Source organism: Cucumis melo, chromosome 2 (assembly GCF_025177605.1).
Source record: "Cucumis melo cultivar AY chromosome 2, USDA_Cmelo_AY_1.0, whole genome shotgun sequence".
Lineage (NCBI taxonomy): Eukaryota > Viridiplantae > Streptophyta > Magnoliopsida > Cucurbitales > Cucurbitaceae > Cucumis > Cucumis melo.
The window spans coordinates 21,806,260-21,827,863 of record NC_066858.1 but is presented as its reverse complement, the minus strand read 5'-3'; the positions used below and the strand labels follow the sequence as shown (position 1 = coordinate 21,827,863).

The 21,604-nt window shown below is 29.8% G+C and overlaps 4 protein-coding genes across 4 annotated transcripts; 1 reads left to right on the top strand and 3 right to left on the bottom strand.

Moving 5' to 3' along the window:
• Positions 1-274: 274 nt before the first annotated feature.
• On the top strand, positions 275-1,281 carry LOC103494275 (nicotianamine synthase-like). The gene has a single exon (XM_008455394.3). The coding sequence runs from the start codon at positions 323-325 to the stop codon at positions 1,175-1,177; it is 855 nt and encodes a 284-aa protein (XP_008453616.2). The 5' UTR covers positions 275-322; the 3' UTR covers positions 1,178-1,281.
• Positions 1,282-2,643: 1,362 nt separating this feature from the next.
• On the bottom strand, positions 2,644-6,147 carry LOC103494276 (xyloglucan endotransglucosylase/hydrolase protein 22-like). Its single transcript, XM_008455395.3, has 3 exons — positions 3,669-6,147; positions 3,378-3,571; positions 2,644-3,145 (listed from the first exon to the last, which is right to left on the bottom strand). Exons 1-3 carry the CDS (start codon positions 3,978-3,980, stop codon positions 2,767-2,769), a joined length of 885 nt encoding a protein of 294 aa, XP_008453617.1. The 5' UTR covers positions 3,981-6,147; the 3' UTR covers positions 2,644-2,766.
• A 2,790-nt stretch (positions 6,148-8,937) lies between these two features.
• On the bottom strand, positions 8,938-10,298 carry LOC103494277 (probable xyloglucan endotransglucosylase/hydrolase protein 23). The gene is made up of 3 exons (XM_008455396.3): positions 9,862-10,298; positions 9,566-9,759; positions 8,938-9,480 (listed from the first exon to the last, which is right to left on the bottom strand). Exons 1-3 carry the CDS (start codon positions 10,261-10,263, stop codon positions 9,078-9,080), a joined length of 999 nt encoding a protein of 332 aa, XP_008453618.3. The 5' UTR covers positions 10,264-10,298; the 3' UTR covers positions 8,938-9,077.
• A 1,974-nt stretch (positions 10,299-12,272) lies between these two features.
• LOC103494278 (xyloglucan endotransglucosylase protein 7-like) lies at positions 12,273-13,517 on the bottom strand. Its single transcript, XM_051080956.1, has 3 exons — positions 13,151-13,517; positions 12,811-13,004; positions 12,273-12,709 (listed from the first exon to the last, which is right to left on the bottom strand). The coding sequence occupies exons 1-3, from the start codon at positions 13,451-13,453 to the stop codon at positions 12,313-12,315; spliced, it is 894 nt and encodes a 297-aa protein (XP_050936913.1). The 5' UTR covers positions 13,454-13,517; the 3' UTR covers positions 12,273-12,312.
• Positions 13,518-21,604: the final 8,087 nt, after the last annotated feature.

The window sequence follows — 21,604 nt, the reverse complement described above, 5'->3', positions numbered from 1 at the left end:
CTATATATCTGAGAAAATTTCAACGAGGAGTACTACATAAATAATACAAAAAATTCCTATATTATTAACAAATATTATTGCTATACATATTAAATAAAATATTCAACCTCACATTTTAATAAATTTTACATATGAATTATCTATGCATCTTATAACATAAACATTCATTGATTACGTACTATTTATTATAGTTGAGATTTATTCCCATCCATTACCCTATAAATATTCAAATTCATTAAATCTCTAAACATCAACAAAAAGAAAAAAAAACCAAGAAGAGACTACAAAAATTATCTTACACTTCCCTTCCATTCATTTCCAAATGGCAGCCCTCCAATTTCATGGCATGGAAGCCGAAATCTCCGCAGCGTTTCTGGTAGATCGAATCATTGACCTTCATCAAAGCATCTTGAAGCTTGAAACCTTAAGGCCATGCAAGAAAGTGAACAACCTCTTCACCAACCTAGTGAACTTATGCATTTTGCCTTGTTCAATAGATGTCTCCACGTTGCCACCAAATTTACAAGCCATTCGTGAGAGCCTCATAATTCTCTGTGGCCAAGCTGAAGGCTTACTCGAGTTAGAATTCTCAACTTTGCTAAGCAAAATCCCAAAGCCTCTCAACAACCTCACTTTATTTCCATATTACCAAAACTACGTCAAATTAGCCAACCTTGAAAACAAAATTCTAAATGACAATGGAATCGTCAATCCTAAGAAGGTAGCTTTTGTGGGGTCAGGTCCTTTGCCTCTAACTTCAATTATTATGGCCATGCAACACATGAAGGGCACATATTTTGATAACTACGACGTAGACAGTGTAGCGAATGATGTAGCGAGAAAGATCGTGGGGTCGGATGCTGAGCTGGAGGGGAGAATGAAGTTTTGCTCTAGTGATATTGTTGAGGTAAAAGAAGAGCTTGGAGGATATGATTGTGTGTTTTTGGCTGCTCTCGTGGGGATGAATAAGGAAGAAAAAGTGAAGATTGTAAGGCATTTAAGGAAATATATGAAAGAAGGTGGGATTTTGTTGGTGAGAAGTGCTCAAGGAGGGAGAGCGTTTTTGTATCCTGTGGTTAAAGTTGGAGATTTGGTTGGGTTCGAGATTCTCTCTATTTTTCATCCAACTGATGATGTTGTCAATTCAGTTATCTTAGCTCGTAAGCAAACTAGCTAGCCTATAATTAAAAAAGTGAATTATATCTCAAAATGTCTTCCTATTGTGTTTTTTAAAGTTGTTTTTGTTTGAAGGGTTTGTATTTGTGTGTCGCATGTTTATGCCGTATGTTTGTGTTGTACTTTGCTTATTCATGGAGTATTATTATTGAGTTTAATTTAATATTAATTTAAGTTAATTGCATGTGTTTCTTTATTTTAACTAATATATATATATATATATATATATATATATATATTTAATGACTGAGTTTAAAAAGTATACATATTATTCAAAAGTTACATGGTCTACTCTTTCCATCTGTATTGCTAATTTGCTTGAACGATTCTAGAATTTGATTGGCCATAGTTTCAAAATAGCCACTCTAAAATGGCCATTTGGCTCAAATTCTCAAAAAAAATTTATTAAGCCCAATCAAGGTAGACTATTGCGATACAAAAAGCCCAGAAGGAAAAAAGCCCAGACCAACTAACAAGGAGTATTATCTCATTTGAAAAAATGGCAAACTGATTTTTTTTAGTTTTCAAAATTAAATAACTAATTAAAAGGAAAACTACCTCCACATTTAGATGAATATGTGCTTTTGGTTCTTCGGTATCAAAAATTGACTTTTTTAATTCCCAAGTTTATAACAATAGATCAATTTGATCTTTTAGTTTTCAAAATGTACCTTTATAGTAGTAGAGTTTTATAAAATAGGTTTATAAAGTATTCCATGTTTGATTTTTTAAAAATAAGTATATGATATATAAAACTTTTTTTAAATTTTTTTTTAAAGAAGGTAATTTAAAATATCATATAATTATTTAAAATAAAAATATAAAGTTATTTGAGTGACTTTTTAGATAGGAACTAAAAAGGTACATTTTGAAAACTTGAGATCAAATAAGTCTATTCTTATAAATTTGGACTAAAAAGGTTAAAACATAGGAACCAAATAAACATATTCATCAAAATCTAGACACGGAGAGAATAACTTTTCCTTAATTAAATGATCTCTTGTAAATATAGTAGATAGCCACATCTTCAACTAATCCTGTTTTAAGAAATACCCAAAGACTAAAACGTAGATAACACAAAACAAATAAAGAAAAAATTGATCAAAACTTTTCTCCAAATTTTATTATTAGCTTTAAATAATAGAAAACATCAAACACATACTCCATCTAAGAAGAACCGTAGATAGATGACACAAAACAAATCAGAAGTTGGAAGGTAAGAAGTCGATTAGAAACCGATCGAATAAGAAGTATAGAAAAAGTTGGTGAAAACGTGAGAGGTGCCAAAAAGGTCGGAGATCTGGAAGGTTATGACAGAAAAACGAGGGAGGATCAAAAATAAATTAAATATCAGTACTGGGATCTAGATTCTAAGATTAAAATATAAATCTTTAATTACATTGAAATTAAATATAATAAGATAGTAATACAGACTAATTTTCCTCTGAATCTTAGGATCCATGAAGCTGAAAAAAAAGGTGGTCAAGATCATTTTTATTCATACAAATCAAGAATGTAATTATGACAAATGTTTGTTAGAAATGGATGACTAAACCCAAAATAATGGTGAAAAGAGAAGTTGATTTAAAATTAACACTCGAGAGGGAGACCCTGAGGGAAACGTTTAGTGTCAGTGCAGTAATCATAGAACATATATTTGGTTTGAGCCCATTTCATGCGTTGTTTGCTTTTATTATCAAGGATGGAGGAGAGCCAAGAAGCTGAGGACTTAGTGCAATTGGATTTGGAGTTTTTATCGGACCACAAACAACCATCGACTCTTAAGTTCTTGAACCATGCTCGGAATGGAGCCTTGGTCCAGTCTATCTTGACTGCACCGCCTCTTGTAGCCCAGCTGTCGGCGTTCCATATGCTGCCGTAAATTCTCATTGGTTGCACCATCGGGAATGGGGCACGCTTTTCTCTCTTATTCTTTAGCTCTCTTATCGGAATCCCGTCGACCAACAGCCTATCACACGATTACTCAACATTTAGTTCTCATAAAACTATCTCACTTAGTGTGAGCTGATAAAACTTGAAAATTTATAGTATAAATTGATACATCTGATATGAAGGTGAGGGTTGAAACTGATATATATTTCATTTTTCAAAGTTTACTAACTTTTGGTGATGTAAGAGGTGGTAAAATTGAATCAAATGGTATTTGAGCCTATATGTTTTATAAGGTTTCATATACTCACACAATATGTTGGGGCGTCCAAAGAATGGTGTAGTTGTGAAAATCAGTCGATGGGTCAAACCAAAGGAAAAACTGCATCTCTCTTTGACCAACTCCATGGATGAACATGTTTGTTTGCAGAATGTAGGGATCTCCCTCAACTCTTCCCAAGAATTCCAAGTCTATCTCGTCGTGGAACTCCCCTATAGACGATAGCTAAAGCACGGAACGAAACTTTTTAAAATACAATATATACTGGGATACCATTTCAAATCACTAATCAATTTATCCAAATAAGTGTTATCATACTCACGTAAAATGCAGTAACAGTACCAGCCGAGTTTCCAGGGACAAGTTTCATTTCCAAATCAATCTTGGCAAAGAGGTACTGGTCTCGAGATTGGAATCCAGAGCAGGAGGTTTCGTCGAGGGAGACAGCAATGCCTTCGCCATTGTTGAGTATTTGAACTCTATCACCTCCGCCCCATGTGTGGTCAATGTCCTTCAAGAAGTTGGCGGAGGAAACCATTGAAGAGCTAAACATGAGCACAACACAAACAAATAACACATAAATTGCTAACTTTGAAGAAGAAGAAGAAGAAATTGAACATGTATTGTTTTCCATGATTGAAGTGGGAAGGGAAGCTATTAGAAAATGAAGAAACAGAGGTAATTGTTTTGTGTGTTTGTATTATATTAATAAAGTTGTGTGGATAAGATATTGTGAGCCATGAACTCACAACGTGAAAGCCACACAATGTTGGTATGAGATCTGAAAGCGTGTAGTAGAGTAATGGCCACGACAAAGTCAAGTTGGACAAACTAAACCTCGTTGTATTTGGTTTTTTATTCAATAAATTTTGTCGGGAATCCAATAATGTCATCTCCTATGCTTAATCTATTATTAATTATAGTTTGTGTATGATCGGATCTTCGCTGATGATAGAGAGCCATGCCTCTTTTTCTGACAAATTTTCATCTGTAAAGTTTGAAGTCTGAAAATTTGAAACAGCTTTGATAGTAGATTTTTAGTGGTCATCCTTTGACTAGCTAATAGTTAACTAATTAACGGTAAAATAATATAATCTTTTAATTTCTTTCTTCTTCATCCTTAATTTCCTTCAACCTTCGTTTCATAAACCTTTCAACACTACTGGTGTCACTCTTTCGAGTTGTCTTTGTTGTATAACTTCTTGGTGAATATTGAGAGTTGTTAATCGTCGTTGTCATAGTACTCTTCTTTCTTTTTCGCTTAATGGTGCATGACAACAAAGAAAAATGTGATGGAGACAATCTTTGTTCTTCATTGGATAGCGAAGACGATAAAGGTTTAGATAACGACAATGATAAATAGAGTGTTTGTTTACAAATTTTAAGAGAATGAGATATTTAAACCTTAAAACTATGTGACATTTGATATCATTTAATACATTATATAACAACACACTTAGATTTAAAAAAATTCTTCATAAAGTTCAATAAGTATAAATTAAAATATTCATGTTAAAAAAATAAATAAAAAATTTTAAAATATAAATAATAATAGTTTTGTTACACTTTATATTGCGAAGGCTAATCTTAGTATATTTGTAATTAACATAGTTGTTTCTTTCGTTAAAATGACTATCATATACAAACAATATATGCAAAGGATATCTAGGTATCTATTAAAACAGAAAGAGGTATCATTACATACCACAAATACTATGATATAATTGATAAGAATATATCATATTTATACCTCCAATGTATATTAGGGTATATTAAACAATATACATCATGACATATAGGAATATATTATAAATACTAGAATATATAAAATGTAAATGTGTGATATTAACATGCATTATGTCACTATATTTCAAATAATAAGATAAAACAAACAACGTAATCTATCATCTATCATGTAACGAAGAGTGATTTGAGGAGGAAACTAACCGTAAATATCTCCAACATCTTGTAATTATAGAAAATATTTGAAAATTAGATTTAATGAAAATACACCAAAATTTAGACGAAAATAAGTTTTTGAGAATAAATTTAAGGACCTTCAAGAAGAATAGTAAAATAGAAAGTTTACTTTGGACAAATAACAAACTTATTTTTAAATTGATAAAATAGCAAAATAAAAAAATCTAAAAAAAAATCTGTTAAACAATATCTTAAATGCTCTTACCTAGTGAAAAACTTAATCCGTTCAAAAAACAACAAAGGTCGTATTATTAAATCAAACCCCAACACACATAATTAACATCTATCAAAATTCTAATTTCCCCAAAACTCTATTTTTCGCTCCTTCAAACCGTTACCACAAACCTCAATGGCTCACGACAAGACAGAGGCAGCAACAGTGCACAAACCGAACCAAAAGACGGCGTGCAAAGAAGAACTCAGATTTGGCTTGGATGGAGACAAAGTGGCTCAAAACTGGGTGTGCAAAATGGATAGGCTTGGTCGGAGAATGAAACGGAGAAGCTATGACCGAATTGAGCTAGGGATGACTTGATGGTCGACCGGAAGCTTGCAACGAAGAGGATGACGCCACATGGAACAACAAGATGCTACATCGTTCATCTTGGGTCAAGAACGTAATGACCGGAGACAACGAGAGCTTCGACTTTGATAAACGATAGAGAGTGACAGATGGTGAGGATTGACTCTGTTTGAGTAGGTGTCACACAAATGTCGAACGACGGCAGTGATGAGATTGCAGCGGCGGCTAGGGTTTCTTTTGCAAGATGAAGGGGATGAAGAATGGAGAAGACGATGAGATGGAGGTTGCACACGTATGGATGATTCTTTTTAATATAATAATAATGATAATAATAATAACAACAAAAATAATAATATAATATATTTATATTGTTGTTATTATTTTCTTTTTCTTTCCCTTTCTCCTTATTAAATTAACTTTCTAAAATTTAAATGTTTAATAAATTGTTTAAAATATAGTAACTTACGTTGAAACAAATAACCTAATCTAAAATTTACATTTAAATTGTTATTAAAAATATATATTACGTCTTATTTAATAAATTGTTTAAAATATAAGAAACTGAAAATCTTGTTTATATAATTGGTATTATTTTAGGGAATGATCTAAATTTTTATAAATGATCGAAAATCTTGTATATATAATTGACATTATTGATAAATAGTTTGGAATACAAAGAATCGGAACTTGTTGTATCTTTGACATTATTTTAGGGATATGATCTAAAATTTGAATTCAAATTTTTATTAAACATATATATTACGAATTATCCAACTAAATTGTTAATTAATTGTTTGAAATATAAAGAATATGAAAATCTGGTAGAAAATATTTATATTATTTTAGAAATTATTGGTGCAATATTCTACCGCAACAAAATAGTCGATTTAGTTAAGATTTACCAAATCTGAATGTTGTTTGGAAAATACACGGTCTTCGTGCATATGTGATATTTTGCTTCATTTTTTAAACTATTCAAATACATTATACCTGAAATAAATGGATTGTCATATATAAAAAACACGTCTCAAAATAATTAACTCACCATATACATATACATTTAAGTATATAGTTTGTATTTATTTATTTTTTAACTTGTATACAATTGGCACAATAAAAATCAACCAATAAGTGTATAATCGTAATTACGATGATTATAGGGATGATAAAAAAATTTCCGGTAATGTCTGGTAGAAAATACTAGCATTTTTTAGAAGATGTTAGTGGAATATTCTAACTATTTAAATATACTATATATGAAATAAATGAAGTGAAACTTTTCTAAATATAACAAAGTTACGGTCCGTGTAACAAAGCACATAAATTTAGCCATTTTTTAAATATTCCAGATTTGCCCTTCTATCATTTTCTCCTCTCCAATTTTTTATCGTACTCTTCATGTGATTTCTTTCCTATTTTTGTTTAGATTTGGGTAACTAAATCTATTTCTTTGTGTACAAGGAATCTTGAAAAAATTGGTTAGGCATTAATTAAATTAGAGTAACCAAAACTAAAAGATTGTGTATGAAGAATATTGAAAAAAATCTTCTTTGTTCTTTTCTTTTTTAAGCAGATGGTGTATAAAAAATCTTGAAAAAATTGGTTAGACATTTAAATTAGAGTAACAAAAATTAACGCACCGTGTATAAAAAATATTGAAAAAAATAGTTTATACCAAAATTTGAAAAAAAAAAATCGTAGCCAAATCTAAACGATCGATCGTGTAAACAAATCTAAACGATTGTATAGCCAAATCTAAACGATCGTATACCAAATTTTGAAAAAAAATCCAAATCTAAACAATCATTAGAAAAATTTAAACGATCGTGTAGCCAAATCTAAACGATCGTATACCAAATTTTGAAAAAAATAGATAGCCAAATCTAAATGATTGTGTAAACAAATCTAAACGATTGTGTACCCAATTAATTAAACATGCATTATTGACGGGTATTTTACATGATGAGCCTCTACGCTTTTTTTATTTTCGAAATTATTCTATACAATATAAATACTTTGACGTTTTTTTATATTTTTTAAAAGATCCCATAAATAGATTGTCTTATAACACCAAGAGGTATAATCCAGCATAAAATAATAACAAAAAGGGTAATTATAATGGATATCAATTTTTAGAATAATTATTAAGTATGTAGCAATATTTTAAAAAATTTACAAATATAGCAAAATCTATCGGTGATAGGCTTCTATCGTTAATAAACTCTTATGGTTTATCAGTGATAGACCAACATTTGCTACATGTTCTATCAGTGATACTCCTATCATTGATAGATTTTAACAGTTTTTGCTATATTTGCAATTTGTTTAAAATGTTGTTATGTACTTAATTATTTTGAATATAATTGCTACATTTGCAACTATCCCTACAAAGAATGGGGCGGCGGATTTTGCTATTTTTCATTTTGTTATTTAGGATTTGGTATCCCTAAAAAAAGTTGCCAAATATCAGCCCAGCAGCCCATCTCATTATAGTGACATTTTGGGCCGAAAGGAAGGAAATAGCAGGCCTATGGATCAAAACATTTCATTTTAAGCCCGTAACCACTTCCTGGCCCCAATCTCTTCTTCCACTTTTCACCTTTACTCAAATATTTCTTTCACCTATATAATTAATAGCTCCATCATCTCTCTTATTTCAAATAAATAAAGCCATATAATCTCTCTTAACAAAATAAGAATTCATTCCTTTTTAATTATTCTGACGACTCTTAATACTTCAATTATGTTTGGTAGCTCCTACCTAATACAAGATCATTTATTTATAATCAAATAGATTTTATTAATTAAAATTTTCATAGATTTAGATCATTTATTTGAAATGTATGATCAATAAATAATTTGATATAGCAAAATTTTAGAATCGATAATGACTATCCTTAATTTTGTGATATTTTTACTTTAAATATTTGAAATAATTTTTAGTCTAGATGTAAAAAAAAAAGACTTTTTAACTACTAACTTAACCTGAGCATTTATACTCAACCTAACCTATAAATTAAATTAATTCAAAATTGACTGGGCCAATATTTCCCCAATAGAACATGAAATTTATGAGAAAAATTCAATCTTGAACCAAAATTATTCAATAAATATATAATACGTTCAACGTTCAAAGGTGGTGAGTGTATTCATATTACATACAATAAAATGAATTATGGGCCAAGAAAGGTAAGAATAAACGAATAATAAATTAAGAAGAACTAAAACTTAGGCAGTGGCATTGCATTCCGGCGGCAACCCCTGAGGAAATCGGTTCACATCAGTGCAGTAATTGTAGATCATGTAGTTCTTTTGAACCCACTTCAGCTTTCCTTGGCTATCGGTATCCAACTCCTGAGAGTACCACGGCTTGTCTTCGGCGGCCGGTGAAGAATTGGAGCCACAAGAAGACTGTCCCGATGACCAAATGCAGGCGTTTTCGTTGAAGTTTCGGTATGATGCGGTGAACGGAGCTTGAGTCCAATCGGTTTTAACTAATCCACCTCTTGTTGCCCAGTCATCGGCGTTCCATAGACTGGATTGAAGCCTCATTGGTTGATTTTTGGGGAAGGCAACGCCGATAGATTCCATGTTCTTGAACTCTCTGATCGGTGTTCCGTCCACGTAGAAGCTGCAAACCAAAAACAGAGGAATTTTCAATTTCGATTTCGATTTTGATTGTGGGTGTTTGATTTTATGATTGGGATTGAACTTACACAATGCGTTGGGGATTCCAGAGAATTGAATAGGTGTGGAAATCGGCAGTTGGGTCAAACCATAGATGGAACTGTTGCTCTCTGTTTCCTTTTCCTTGGCTGAAGATATTGGTATGAACAGTGTAAGGATCGCCGCTCAGATTTCCCAAAAACTCGAAGTCGATTTCATCCCAAGTTGACCCTTCAGAACGCAACTAAAAAATCACAAAAAAAAAAAAAAAAATTCCGTAAGAATCAAGAAAAGAAAAACAGGAGTAGGAGCAGGAGCAGGGGAACTGAGTTAAATGAAAACTTACGTAGTAGGCAGTGACAGTGCCGGCGGAATTGCCAGGAACGAGCTTGATTTGCATATCGATTTTGCCGTAGAGATACTCATTTCTTGACTGAAAGCCAGAGCCGGAGGGCTTGTCGAGGGAAAGAGTGAGAAGGTCGCCATTGTTGAGAATCTGAGCGCGACCATCTCCCCAGGTAATGTCAATTGATTGGTGGAAGTTAGAAGCAGAGGAGGTGATGAAGAAAGGGGAGAAGAGTAGAGAAAGGAAGAGAGTGGTTGAGAAAACAGAGGAAGAAGCCATTGGTATAAGTTGAAGATTGAGATGGAGTTTGGATGAGAAGAAGGAGAAGGGGGAAGGAGGTTTATATAGGAAGGGAGAGATAGGGATGGGGAAGAGAAGGAAGGTTCGTGAGGGTGCCGCCATTGGGAATGTTGTATACAGCTGGTTATGTAAAAGTGGTTCCATATGGTTGTGGTTTGGGGAATCATCTTTTAAAGTTAAAAAAAGCCTTCTACGCGGTTGTTCTTCTAAGTGCTTTTGTTGACCCACTCAACAACAATTTAACCCCCACTCATTCTAAATTACAAAATCAGGCTTGGTTTCGGTAAACACTTTTCCATTTCTTGGTTTTTAAATTTATGTTTATTTCCTTATCCATCTTTCAAACAAATATGAACATATTAAAATTTTCAACTTCATTTTTTAAAACATTTGTAAAAAGTAGGCATCAGCTTAATTTTGGTCTTTAATTATTTTTCAAATTCCGAAATTTTGAACAATAATGAAATATGTTTATTTTTTAAAAAAAAAAAAATGAAATTTTTTTGGCATTTTGATCATGTTGTACTTGAGTGATATTACAAAAACAAAACTTTACGTGTGAATTGGCCTTTCAATCTATGTGTGTCACTCTCTTCACTCTCTCAATCACCTCTTCTCTTGCTAGGCAAATATATGAAAATCAACCACATTCTTATAATAGACTAAATTTATCTAACGCTCTTTCAACTTCCTCATAAAATAGATATATATGAGTTTAAATTAGTATACAATTAATTGGTTTTCATATTCATAGTGAATCTGGAATTGAAAGTGTGTGTTTTGATACATGAAAAGTTGAAGATTCTTCACTATGGGTAAGATTCTTGTTGTAAGAACCTTAGCTTGTAAGTAACATTGAATGCTCCAACTCTGATCATTGCCATTTATTTCCTTAACGAGCTGTATCTCCTCTTGTCCAATGCTTCTAACAGTCCAGGCAACATTTCGGTGGCCACAGATGACATCGCTACAACGTTCAAATGGTCGATGACAAATCGAAAAAGGAAAAATAGAGAGGGAAAATAAACAATTTTTTTAAAAGCAAAATACTAACTTTAAAAATAATGGACAGTAAATAGTAAATGGTAAAAAGTAAAAAGTAAATAAAATAATTGGTAGTGGATAAAAAGGATACAACCGGAGGACAGCTGTGTGATTTAGTTGGATTTTTCGCCGCGTCTTCCAATTTCCATATTTCAACCACTTCTCTTCACCGACTTTGCTTTTCTGTTCTATTTCCCAATCAAAGTGCTTTGAAAATTGTTTCTCAAATATATATGTGTGTGTGTGTGTATATATATATATTAAGAAAACATAGCTTTCAAAGTTGAAACTCTCAAACCACGTCATCACAATACTTTATCACTATTTACTTTCACCATGCTATTATTATTAATATAAGTAATCCTTAAACATTTTATGCGTATGAGTAATCCAGTATAAACAAATCGAGATTTAAGATTTCTATATTAATGAAAATATAAAAAAAGAAATGTTACATTTTTTGTTTTTAGATTTTATGAATTTTATTTTAATGTAGCATCTAAATTTAAACATTTACATATTTTAATCGTAGTTTTGATTTTTCTTTATATTCACATGCTACTTGACAAATAATAGATAGACAATAGAAACAAATTAGTAAAAATACAGACACAATTCAATATCCATCAAAGTTATATTTATTATTTGGTGTGTCAATCATCCATACATACATATATATATATATATATATATATATATATAGCTACAAGATAATATTTAAGATTTACTCCCGAGAATTTTATAAGTTGTTTGGTACAGTTGTGAGGAATATAATTGAAATTTAAGGATAAAACTATAAAATAGACATTATTATAATTTTTTTTTTAACAATCATCAAAAGATGAACATTTGACTTTTTCTTTGGACACCAAATGTCCAAAGTGGATATATAAAACTAAGAACTCCAACATAAAACATTTCCACTCACAATTAGCCAGCCACGTGGAATTATCACATCCATGAGAACATAAAACACCAATAATGAAAATCCAAATCTTTTATTTAATTAATTTATTCAATAACATATACATAAAATTAAGAAGAAGAAGAAGAAAAAGAAAAAGAAAAAAGAATGAAGGTGTGTAGGATAATTCATATTCTCATTAATTATTTGGGCTTGGTGGTGGGAACAGTGCACTCCTTAGGAAGGCCTTGAGGGAATCTCTTTTTATCAGTGCAATAATTATAAATCATATAATTCTTTTGAACCCATCGTAGCATTTTCTGGTTGCCGGAATCAAGCGCCTCCGACAGCCATGGCGCGGAGTTTTGACAACACCACGACGCAGCGTTGGTCCAGACGCAGCCATTGGGTTTGTAGTCCCTGAAGGATGCTGTGAACGGGGCTTTGGTCCAGTCGGTTTTAACAAGGCCTCCTCTTGTGGCCCAATCCTCGCCATTCCATAAACTGGCGTATACCCTCATTGGTTGTTTCTTTGGATATGGTGCGCCGTTGGCTTCCATGTTCTTGAACTCCCTTATTGGCCTCCCATCCACGTAAAACCTAACCCCGCATATTACACACATTAGTAAAACAAGAAAAATAAAAAGTTGTTTACATGTATGAATGTATATGTGTGTGTAGGAGTAGGAGTTTGTACTTACACAATGCGAGCAGGATTCCAAAGGAAGGAGTAAGTGTGAAAATCAGCGGTTGGATCAAACCAAAGGTAGAATTGTTGCTCTCTATTCCCTTGTCCTGCTACATAAATATTTGTATGTACAATATATGGTTGCCCACTCACATTACCAAGGAACTCAAAGTCTATCTCATCCCATGAACTCCCTTCAGAACGCAACTATATACAACATATATATATATATATATATATATATATATATATATATATATATATAACACAAAATTAATTAATATAATATAAGTATATTATATACAACGTACAGAACAATGAACAAATAAAGAGGAAAATTAATTAATTCTTACATAATAGGCTGTGACTGTGCCAGCTGAGTTACCAGGAACGAGTTTAATTTTCATATCAAATCTACCATATAAGTATTGTTTCTTTGATTGAAACCCTGAGCCAGAGGCTTTATCAAGTGACAATGTAATGAGATTGCCATTCTCAATGATTTTTCCTCGCCCATCTCCCCAAGTGACATCCACTTCTTGGTAGAAATTCCCAGCTGAAGCTTCTCCCGCCCAAACTCCAACAATAATAATCAAAACTAGAATAGTTGAGTAATAACTGGTTAGCTTTTCTGAATAAGAGAATAATAAAGCCATTAGATTAATTATAAGGAATGTATATTAATGTACATGTAAGGAATGAATGAATGAATGAATGAATGAATTTTTGGGGTTGAGGAATTGCCATTTTTATAGAGGGATTATATGGATGGGTCGAGAGAATGCTAGAAAGCCGTATGAAATTGAAAAAAAAATGGGTTGTTGGGGGTAAAGTGGGAAGAAACAGGTGGATGCGGGAAGAAAGAACAGAAGGTAAGGGAATTAATGGTTTTGATTGAAGGAGACAAGAAATGGTGGGAGATCGAAATGTAGCATTATTATTTGGGAAACTCCTAGGTTTTGCCTTTCCGTCCCACTTCCCGATTTTGACCTTCTATTCTCAAACTTTAGGACATTGAAAATTGACTTCTTAAATACCACAATAATTAAATAAATTAAGACTGATTTAATTACCTTTTCTTTTTTCCCTTTCCTTGGGCAAATTAAGAATGGCATTGTTGTTTTCTTTTTAATATAATAAGAGTTTAATATTTGAAGAATAGATATAACATTTATTTTAAAAGGATGTGTGTAGTAGCTTCTAGTGGATTATCTGAGTGGCTGGTGTCTTAAACTAATACTTGGGGCATTCATTTGTGCAACTCTACTTCAATAATCATACAATAAGAAAAAAGTTGTCTTTTTTTAAACAAAAGAATGAGTTAGGGTTGATTGTGTGAAGAATCCAATTTGCACACTCTCTACACTTTAAGTAACGTTTCATCAAAATATATTTTTACTTTTAATCTTTTATTATGAGCATCAATTTATAGTCTATATTAAATTCTAATGTAATAACTCGGTCTTTTTTATGTAATAACTTGTTATTTAGAGTTATAGAAAAATGTAATGTGATCTTGGATTAGTTTTTATTAGTCTACAACTGTAATCTATTTTTTTTATCTTATCATATAAGATTTTTTATAATAAAAATTAAATTGTTATAAATTTTAAAGCATATTAATTAAAATAATATTGACTAAATTATTATAAATTTAAAAGTAAATCAATGAAATATTTGTTCTTAACTAAAGTATATAAATTAAAGGACGATTACGATAAACAATAATTTTAGAAATAATAATCAATATACAATAATGTTTTAAAAAAATATAAATATAATAAAGTCGATAAATTTTTATTGTTGATACTTTTAAAATAAATTAATTATAAATAATAATCCATCCCTAATAAACTTAAATCATTAATAAATTTTGAGATTTTTTTATATTTACAATTTAAAATATTGCTACGTATAAAAATACTTAGCATCTAAAATTAAATTATTAGTTTAATAAAATTTAAGGTTTTAATAATGTTTTTTTAAAACCACAATGGTGGTTCTAAAAATTTTATTAAAAAATATAAGGGGTGGAAATTGAATCTAAATCTAGAAAGAATTAAAAGATAATTTTAGAACTAGAGTAATATTAAGTTTATATTAAGTTGGTTAATACAAAATATAAAATAATACTCATCCTAATCACACAGAAAACGAAAACAACATACTTTAGTTGAGTAGAAAATTAGAATTAGAAAACAGAGAGTAGAAAATTAGAATTGTAAAAAGGAGTAATATTTTGAATATGAAAGAATGGGGCAGCGCAAGAACACAAAGGATGGCCGCCCTTAATTTGATGATATGGAGGAGCAGACAAAACTTGGGTTGGATTCCTGCCCTGCCCATATTCTCTTACACGCTTCCCCTTTCCGCGACCACCTACGGTCTTCTAACAATCATTTCTAACTAAAAACCCTCTAACTTCAAACTTCAAACTACTTTACTCTTCCCCTACTCCTTATTTCTTTTATTCCTTTTATTTAAACATTTTACAATTTGATTCATCATTTGAGTTTACGAAAAGTTTTGGGTTTTGAATTCACTTATGAATTCTAGAGACTTCTGCATAAAATGTTTATAAAACTTAAATTTGATTTTTAGCTATTTTCATTTAAATATAGATTATTATTACAAAATTACCTATTAAAATAATTATTAAATATAATAATGCATAGAACATTTGATCATAATGATGATATTAATCTCTCTCCCACGAACATACTTTTTCTTTTCACCCTCCCCTAAATGTGACCTTAATTAGTCACAATTTCTTTTAGTTATTATTATGTAGCATACCTTCTCTCTCTCTGGTGTAGCCACCATTTGGTCTCAAATTTTTAATTTATTGATTTGTAGTATTTCAAGTTCTATTTTTCCTCTCTCATTATTCTAACTTTATGTTAAAAAACACAAATATTTAAAATAGTTAATTTATTGTTTATTGAATATATATATATATATATATATATATATATATATATATATATATATATATATATATATATATATATATATATATATATATATATATATATATATTGTTATCCTTATCCGAGTTCTCAGCCCTACGTACCCAACCACGCACTAGAGATAGAGATCAGCCAAAATATTTTGACTTATTATTACTCTTTGTTTTTGAAACATTATTTTGACACTATTATATATCTTTCTACTTTTCTTATTTCATATTCCATTTCCTTGTGCTTTTATTAACCTTCAATTCAAAAATAATTATATTATTTTTCTCAAATCATTTGCATTTATTGAATTCAAACCCTTTTTAACCACCTCCTTTTTATATATATATATATATTATATAATATGTAATATGTAGGTGGAGAATCAAGTTTGTCCCTTTTATGTTTATGTTCCACACAAATTTTTATTTATTTTTACTTAAAAATTGTAGTTATATACTGATTGGGTTATAAACAAGGTCTACTTGAGAACGAGGAGCTATATTAATCATTCTTTCTTTGTTCAACATTGCAAAATACAATCACTCTTTTTCTCTTAAACAGTGTAGTATGCCTATGGGATTTTGATTATCATATGTGATATTTAGATATGTTATTCAGTCCATAAATATATTTGAATTTATATATTACACTTGTCTAAATTTAAAAGAGTCATCATCGCAAATCATCATAAATAATTACACATGTTTGAAACAAATTTTAAATAGGTTTTAAAAGTGTTAGAACATGAACTCACCAACAAGTTCTCATAATTGATTGAGCGTTGGGTAAGATAAGAAATTCAAGGTATTTCAAAAAGATGTTATAAATTCATACCTGGATAACTGGTTTTTTTTTTTTTTTTTTTTTGGCCAATTTCAACCCATCTTTTAAATGACAATTTTTATTTTTTTAAAAAAAAGACACAGTTGTTTCTTGAATTAAATTGAAGTGAATGATTCAGAAAATAACAATGTAAACAAAAGTCACCATTGGACTAAAAATAAATAAAAAGTGAAAATTTACGATGAAGTTAAAAAGGAAAAGAACACATCAAAGTTTTAATGGAATAGAATAGACAAAACGTCTCAGAGTAGTAATCACCCCAATATAACTAGAACTAGAACTAGAATTTGAAATTGGAATTGGAATTGGAATTGGAGGGGATGTTTATCTTTAATTATATATATCTTTTAATCGCCAAACGAGTTGAAATATCCTTCAAAACCAAACAACTAAATAGCAAATGTATAAGGACCATTATAGCATCCTTCAACAAAATTATAATTTTCTATACACAATTGTACTTCAAGGATACACATTGTATACTTAAACATTAAATGTTAATTTAAATTAACCAATATTACTTCACTTTTAAATATAGAAAAATGAACTATATATATTAAAATTTTAAATTTTATTAATGATATCTCTATAAAGTGTGCATTAAATCCAAATTGATACTAACCGAAACCATCTTTTAGTTTAGTTAGCATTCAATTTTTCTATTTATCATGTTGAGCTGAATTGACAGTGAAGAAAAGTATATATATATATATATATGATGGTGAGTTGATGGGGGAAGATTGTGACAAAATATACCGACAAATGTAGGATGATGGGATGGGTGTATTCGGTGCTTTTAACATGAGAGGGTGTGTCGTCCTATGTTCCTTCATCAACCGAATGCCCATAATCCTATTCATCACTACTCATACTATATAAATCAAATAAATTATCATTATCATTCGTTTATATTAAAACTTTGATTATTAATGTCAATCCAACGTTTATAGTATCCATTCACAAATTTGAGCAATCGAACCAAATTCATACACATATAGTTAAATTTGATACGTAGGTCTCATAAATTCTAGCTTCATTTCATACATCTCACGGATTTGATTCATTATTGAAACGTAAATGTAACAATAAACTATGCATCATTTTTCTTTCATTTGAAATTTTCTTAATTTCACTTCCAAAATTTGTCAGATTCTACCATCTTTTACTTAACTAACTCTCACTCTATGAGTTGCCACCCTAAATTTTAATTTATGTTGCTATGTTGGAAGGTTTGAGAAAGATTAAAGTATTTCAATAACCATTTAAAATTTCCTTGAAAACATTTTGAAAGTTTATCTTTGAACCAACTTTAACTAAATGCAGTTGTGTTTTGTGAATTGCTGGAAAAGGAGGTTTTCTTCCTTGTAGTGTTGAGCGTAGCGCATTGTGTTCTATCTAGGAAAAATTTCGTAATTTTCGTTCTCTTTTTTTGGTTGATGCAATTATATTATTCAGTCCGTTTTAGCTCCGTATCATCAATTATAATGTTTTATTCTACCTTTTAGATGCTTGAAACCTATAAATAAAACACATAACCCTAAGAACAATCTCGATTTAAGCAAAGGGAGAGAGCAAATTTTCAATGCTATCAATTATCCGACTTTGTGGAGTTGTTGAACATTTTTAGAGTGATCTTTGGGTTTTATCCTTAAGTTCATTGATTTTCTTGAAGGATATGATCGACATTTGAGTTTGATAATCTTTTTTGAAGATCAGACTTTGGAGTTGATCAACTACTTAGAGCAGTCTTTTTGGGCCTTTGTCATTAAGCTCGTCGATCTTCTTGTATGATTGGAGGATCGACATTTGGACTTGTTAATCAGTTTGGAGAAATCTTAACTTTAGTTTGTTAATCAGTTTGGATTAGCCTCTAGCTTGTTGATTGACTTAGATCGATCTCTAGCATGTTAATATGCTCGAATCGATCTCTAAAGTTTCTTACTTTAAGAGGTCTAGCGAACTTTCTAATCTTTGAAAGTCTTGTAAGCTCTTAGTATTCTAATCTTCAAAAGAGAAAAAGTAGATCTTTTAAGCTTTATTTTGTCTTTTGATGTCCTCAAAGTTTTTAGTGAGCATTTTGTTCTATAGATCTTAAAACTTCTACCTTTAGATATTCAAAGCTTTGAAGTCTCACTATTCATAAAGCTTCAATATTCCATAAAGTTCCAGAGTTTTTAGTCTTAAGAAATCGAGAGAAGTTATATTTTTCAAATCTGGTCTACTAATTTAGAAAAGTTATATTCTTCAGACCTTGAAATGAGTTATATTCTTTAGAGCTAAAAAGAGTTTAAATGAATTATAACCTCATGATAGAGAAGTTATTTTTTAGAGCTTGAGATAAGTTATATTTTTTAGATCTTCCGAGTTTGAGAGGAGCAATGCTATTTATAGAAAAAAATTATATTATTGAGAGTTGCGTAATTTTAGTTTTCAAAACTTCAAATCTTTAGAAGGTTTATTCCTGTTATCTTCTAAAATAAAGGGGATAAGACTATTAAATAAAAATTAGTTGTAGAATTAAAGGATGTGTATGGATTTATTTTCGAAGTACATGTGTTTAATCACACATTAGTTTTCTTTTCTTCTTACAACTCCCTTAAAAGGTTCCATCTATTTTCATTGGATACAACCATAGTGATTAGGAATCCATCAGAGAATTTAGTGGAAACAAAAAGTCTCAAAATAGTTGTTCAAAGAGAAACCATCCTAAGTAAATTTTGGAAATAATATGATTAATTTGTTAATGATTATCAAAGTAAAGTAAGCTTAACTCAAGAGTAATTGATACTATTTTTCTTCTTTTTTTTTTTTTTTTTTTTTTGAGATGGGATATTTGATCCTTTAGAATTATTGTACGAAAAAAATACAATCAATCATGATTAAAGGGATAAAAGTTTATTTTTAAGATAACTATAAGCATCGATTATCAAACTGTTGAATGCTTTAAAGCTTTCTTAATGGAAGGTTTTTATAATGGTTAGTGTGAGTTCTTGGATCATGTATTGGTCTCGACTTTTTATAAAACTCTTTCATGTCTTTTAATTATTCAATTAAATTTTGCTTCATATCTTAGCATCTTTTTGTGTTACTAATCATATTTTATTTTTTTACTTTTAAAACTTAAAACATATAAATATTACTTCTTTTCACTCCAAAATTCCTTATCTACTTCTTTTCTTTTTTCAATACTTCAATAAAAACTAAAAATAAAAATTATGTTTTTCTCTAGAATTTAACTAAAAGTAAAATATTGTCTTAAGAAAGTATTGAGATAAAATAAATTTACTTTTAAATATAACCAAATGAAACAATATATTTACAAACATAATAAAATATTATTGATAGATATTGATAATCACTAATCGAGTATCTATTATTAAAGTATTCTTTATCCGTGTTTATTGTTTATAAATTAAGAAATTTTATTCAATTTATAATATTTTTTAGTAGTTTTATTATTTATTTTTTAAAATAAAACTATAACCAAAAACTAGAAATTAATTAATTGAAAACAAAATTAAATTTGGTGAGATTAAATTGATTAGACAAGAAATTTCCAAAATGTCTAGAAAAAATATAGTAGGGGTCGACCTAGATCAGTAGAGTATATGATACTATTTAATGATACATAAAATTGTATAGAATCACCCTAATGATATTTGTTATATATGGATATTAATGGTTGACAAGTGGGAAATCAAATCAAGGTAATTTGCTTCATGACAGCTAATTTATGAAAGATAAACATCAAATCCCAAACACATAGAAAAAGACATGCTTGTTTATCACTAAAGATAATGCTTTTTAATTTGAACCTCTAAAAATATTTATAAAAAGAATAATCAAACTTCATACCCTATATATATTTGATCCTTTCTCTATCTCATCGACACCTGTGACATTGATACTTTATATTATAACTCACTCTAATTTAATGCTTACTTACATGGTCTTAATTGTTAATAAAATTACCACGTTGCTGCCTTCAATCTTCATCCTTATATCTAACTAGAAATAATGCATCAAAACTCTAGATTCGAGATATATTTCTAAATTTGTCATTTTCACAAATATTTCTAAAAACTTTTTTAAAATTATATATACTAAAAACCCATAATTTGCTTCCTTTCTAATATTGGGTTCAACTTTCATCAAACACATACACATGCTCAATACAATACAAGAAAAAGTTTGTTCACTCATTTTGATCGAATCTTTGATTTATTTAATTGAATCCAATAACTATTTTGAACTTTATACACAGTAATAATATTAATAAAAAAAAATTGATTAGAAAAAAGTCAAGTGAAAGAAACACAATTTTTTGAGAGCATCATTTATGATCAAAGATTTTGATACTTATTGTTTTATACAATATTAGAATTTGTGATTGTGTAATGATGGAAACTAAATTTTAAAATTTACGAAGAGAAACTCGCTTTACCTAATTAGTAACCAATAAAAGAAAGTTAAGAGCTAAACTAGTATTACATATTTATTAGGTGGATTATTAATTGTGGTTTTGGGTTTTTCTTTGAATTTAAGTTAATGAAATTATTAAGTGAAGTTATTACATAACATAATAAGTAGAATTGATGTGTACTAGTTATGAGGAATTCAATACTCTATGGAACCCTCCCCCAAGAACTTAACAATAATGAGAAACTCGATCACGTGAGGGTGGGGCTTCAGCCATGGAAGTAGGTTTCGATTATTTTGCTCCTAATTTATTACCCTTTCGATATGTCTTATGTATGACATCAACGCTGCCAGTTAATAATCAACCATCTTAATCTAATAACTTAACTTTAGGAGATTTAATACCCTTAATTATATTCTTACAATTAATCAATCCACTGCTGTAAACTAAACCCTAAGACGATTTATTGATTAAATATTAGTATATATATATATATATATATATATTATTGTCTAAGCTAAGTAATCCATATATTTACGTAGAAAGGATGTGAAATAAATAGAGCCTTGGAAGTTGTTGATTAA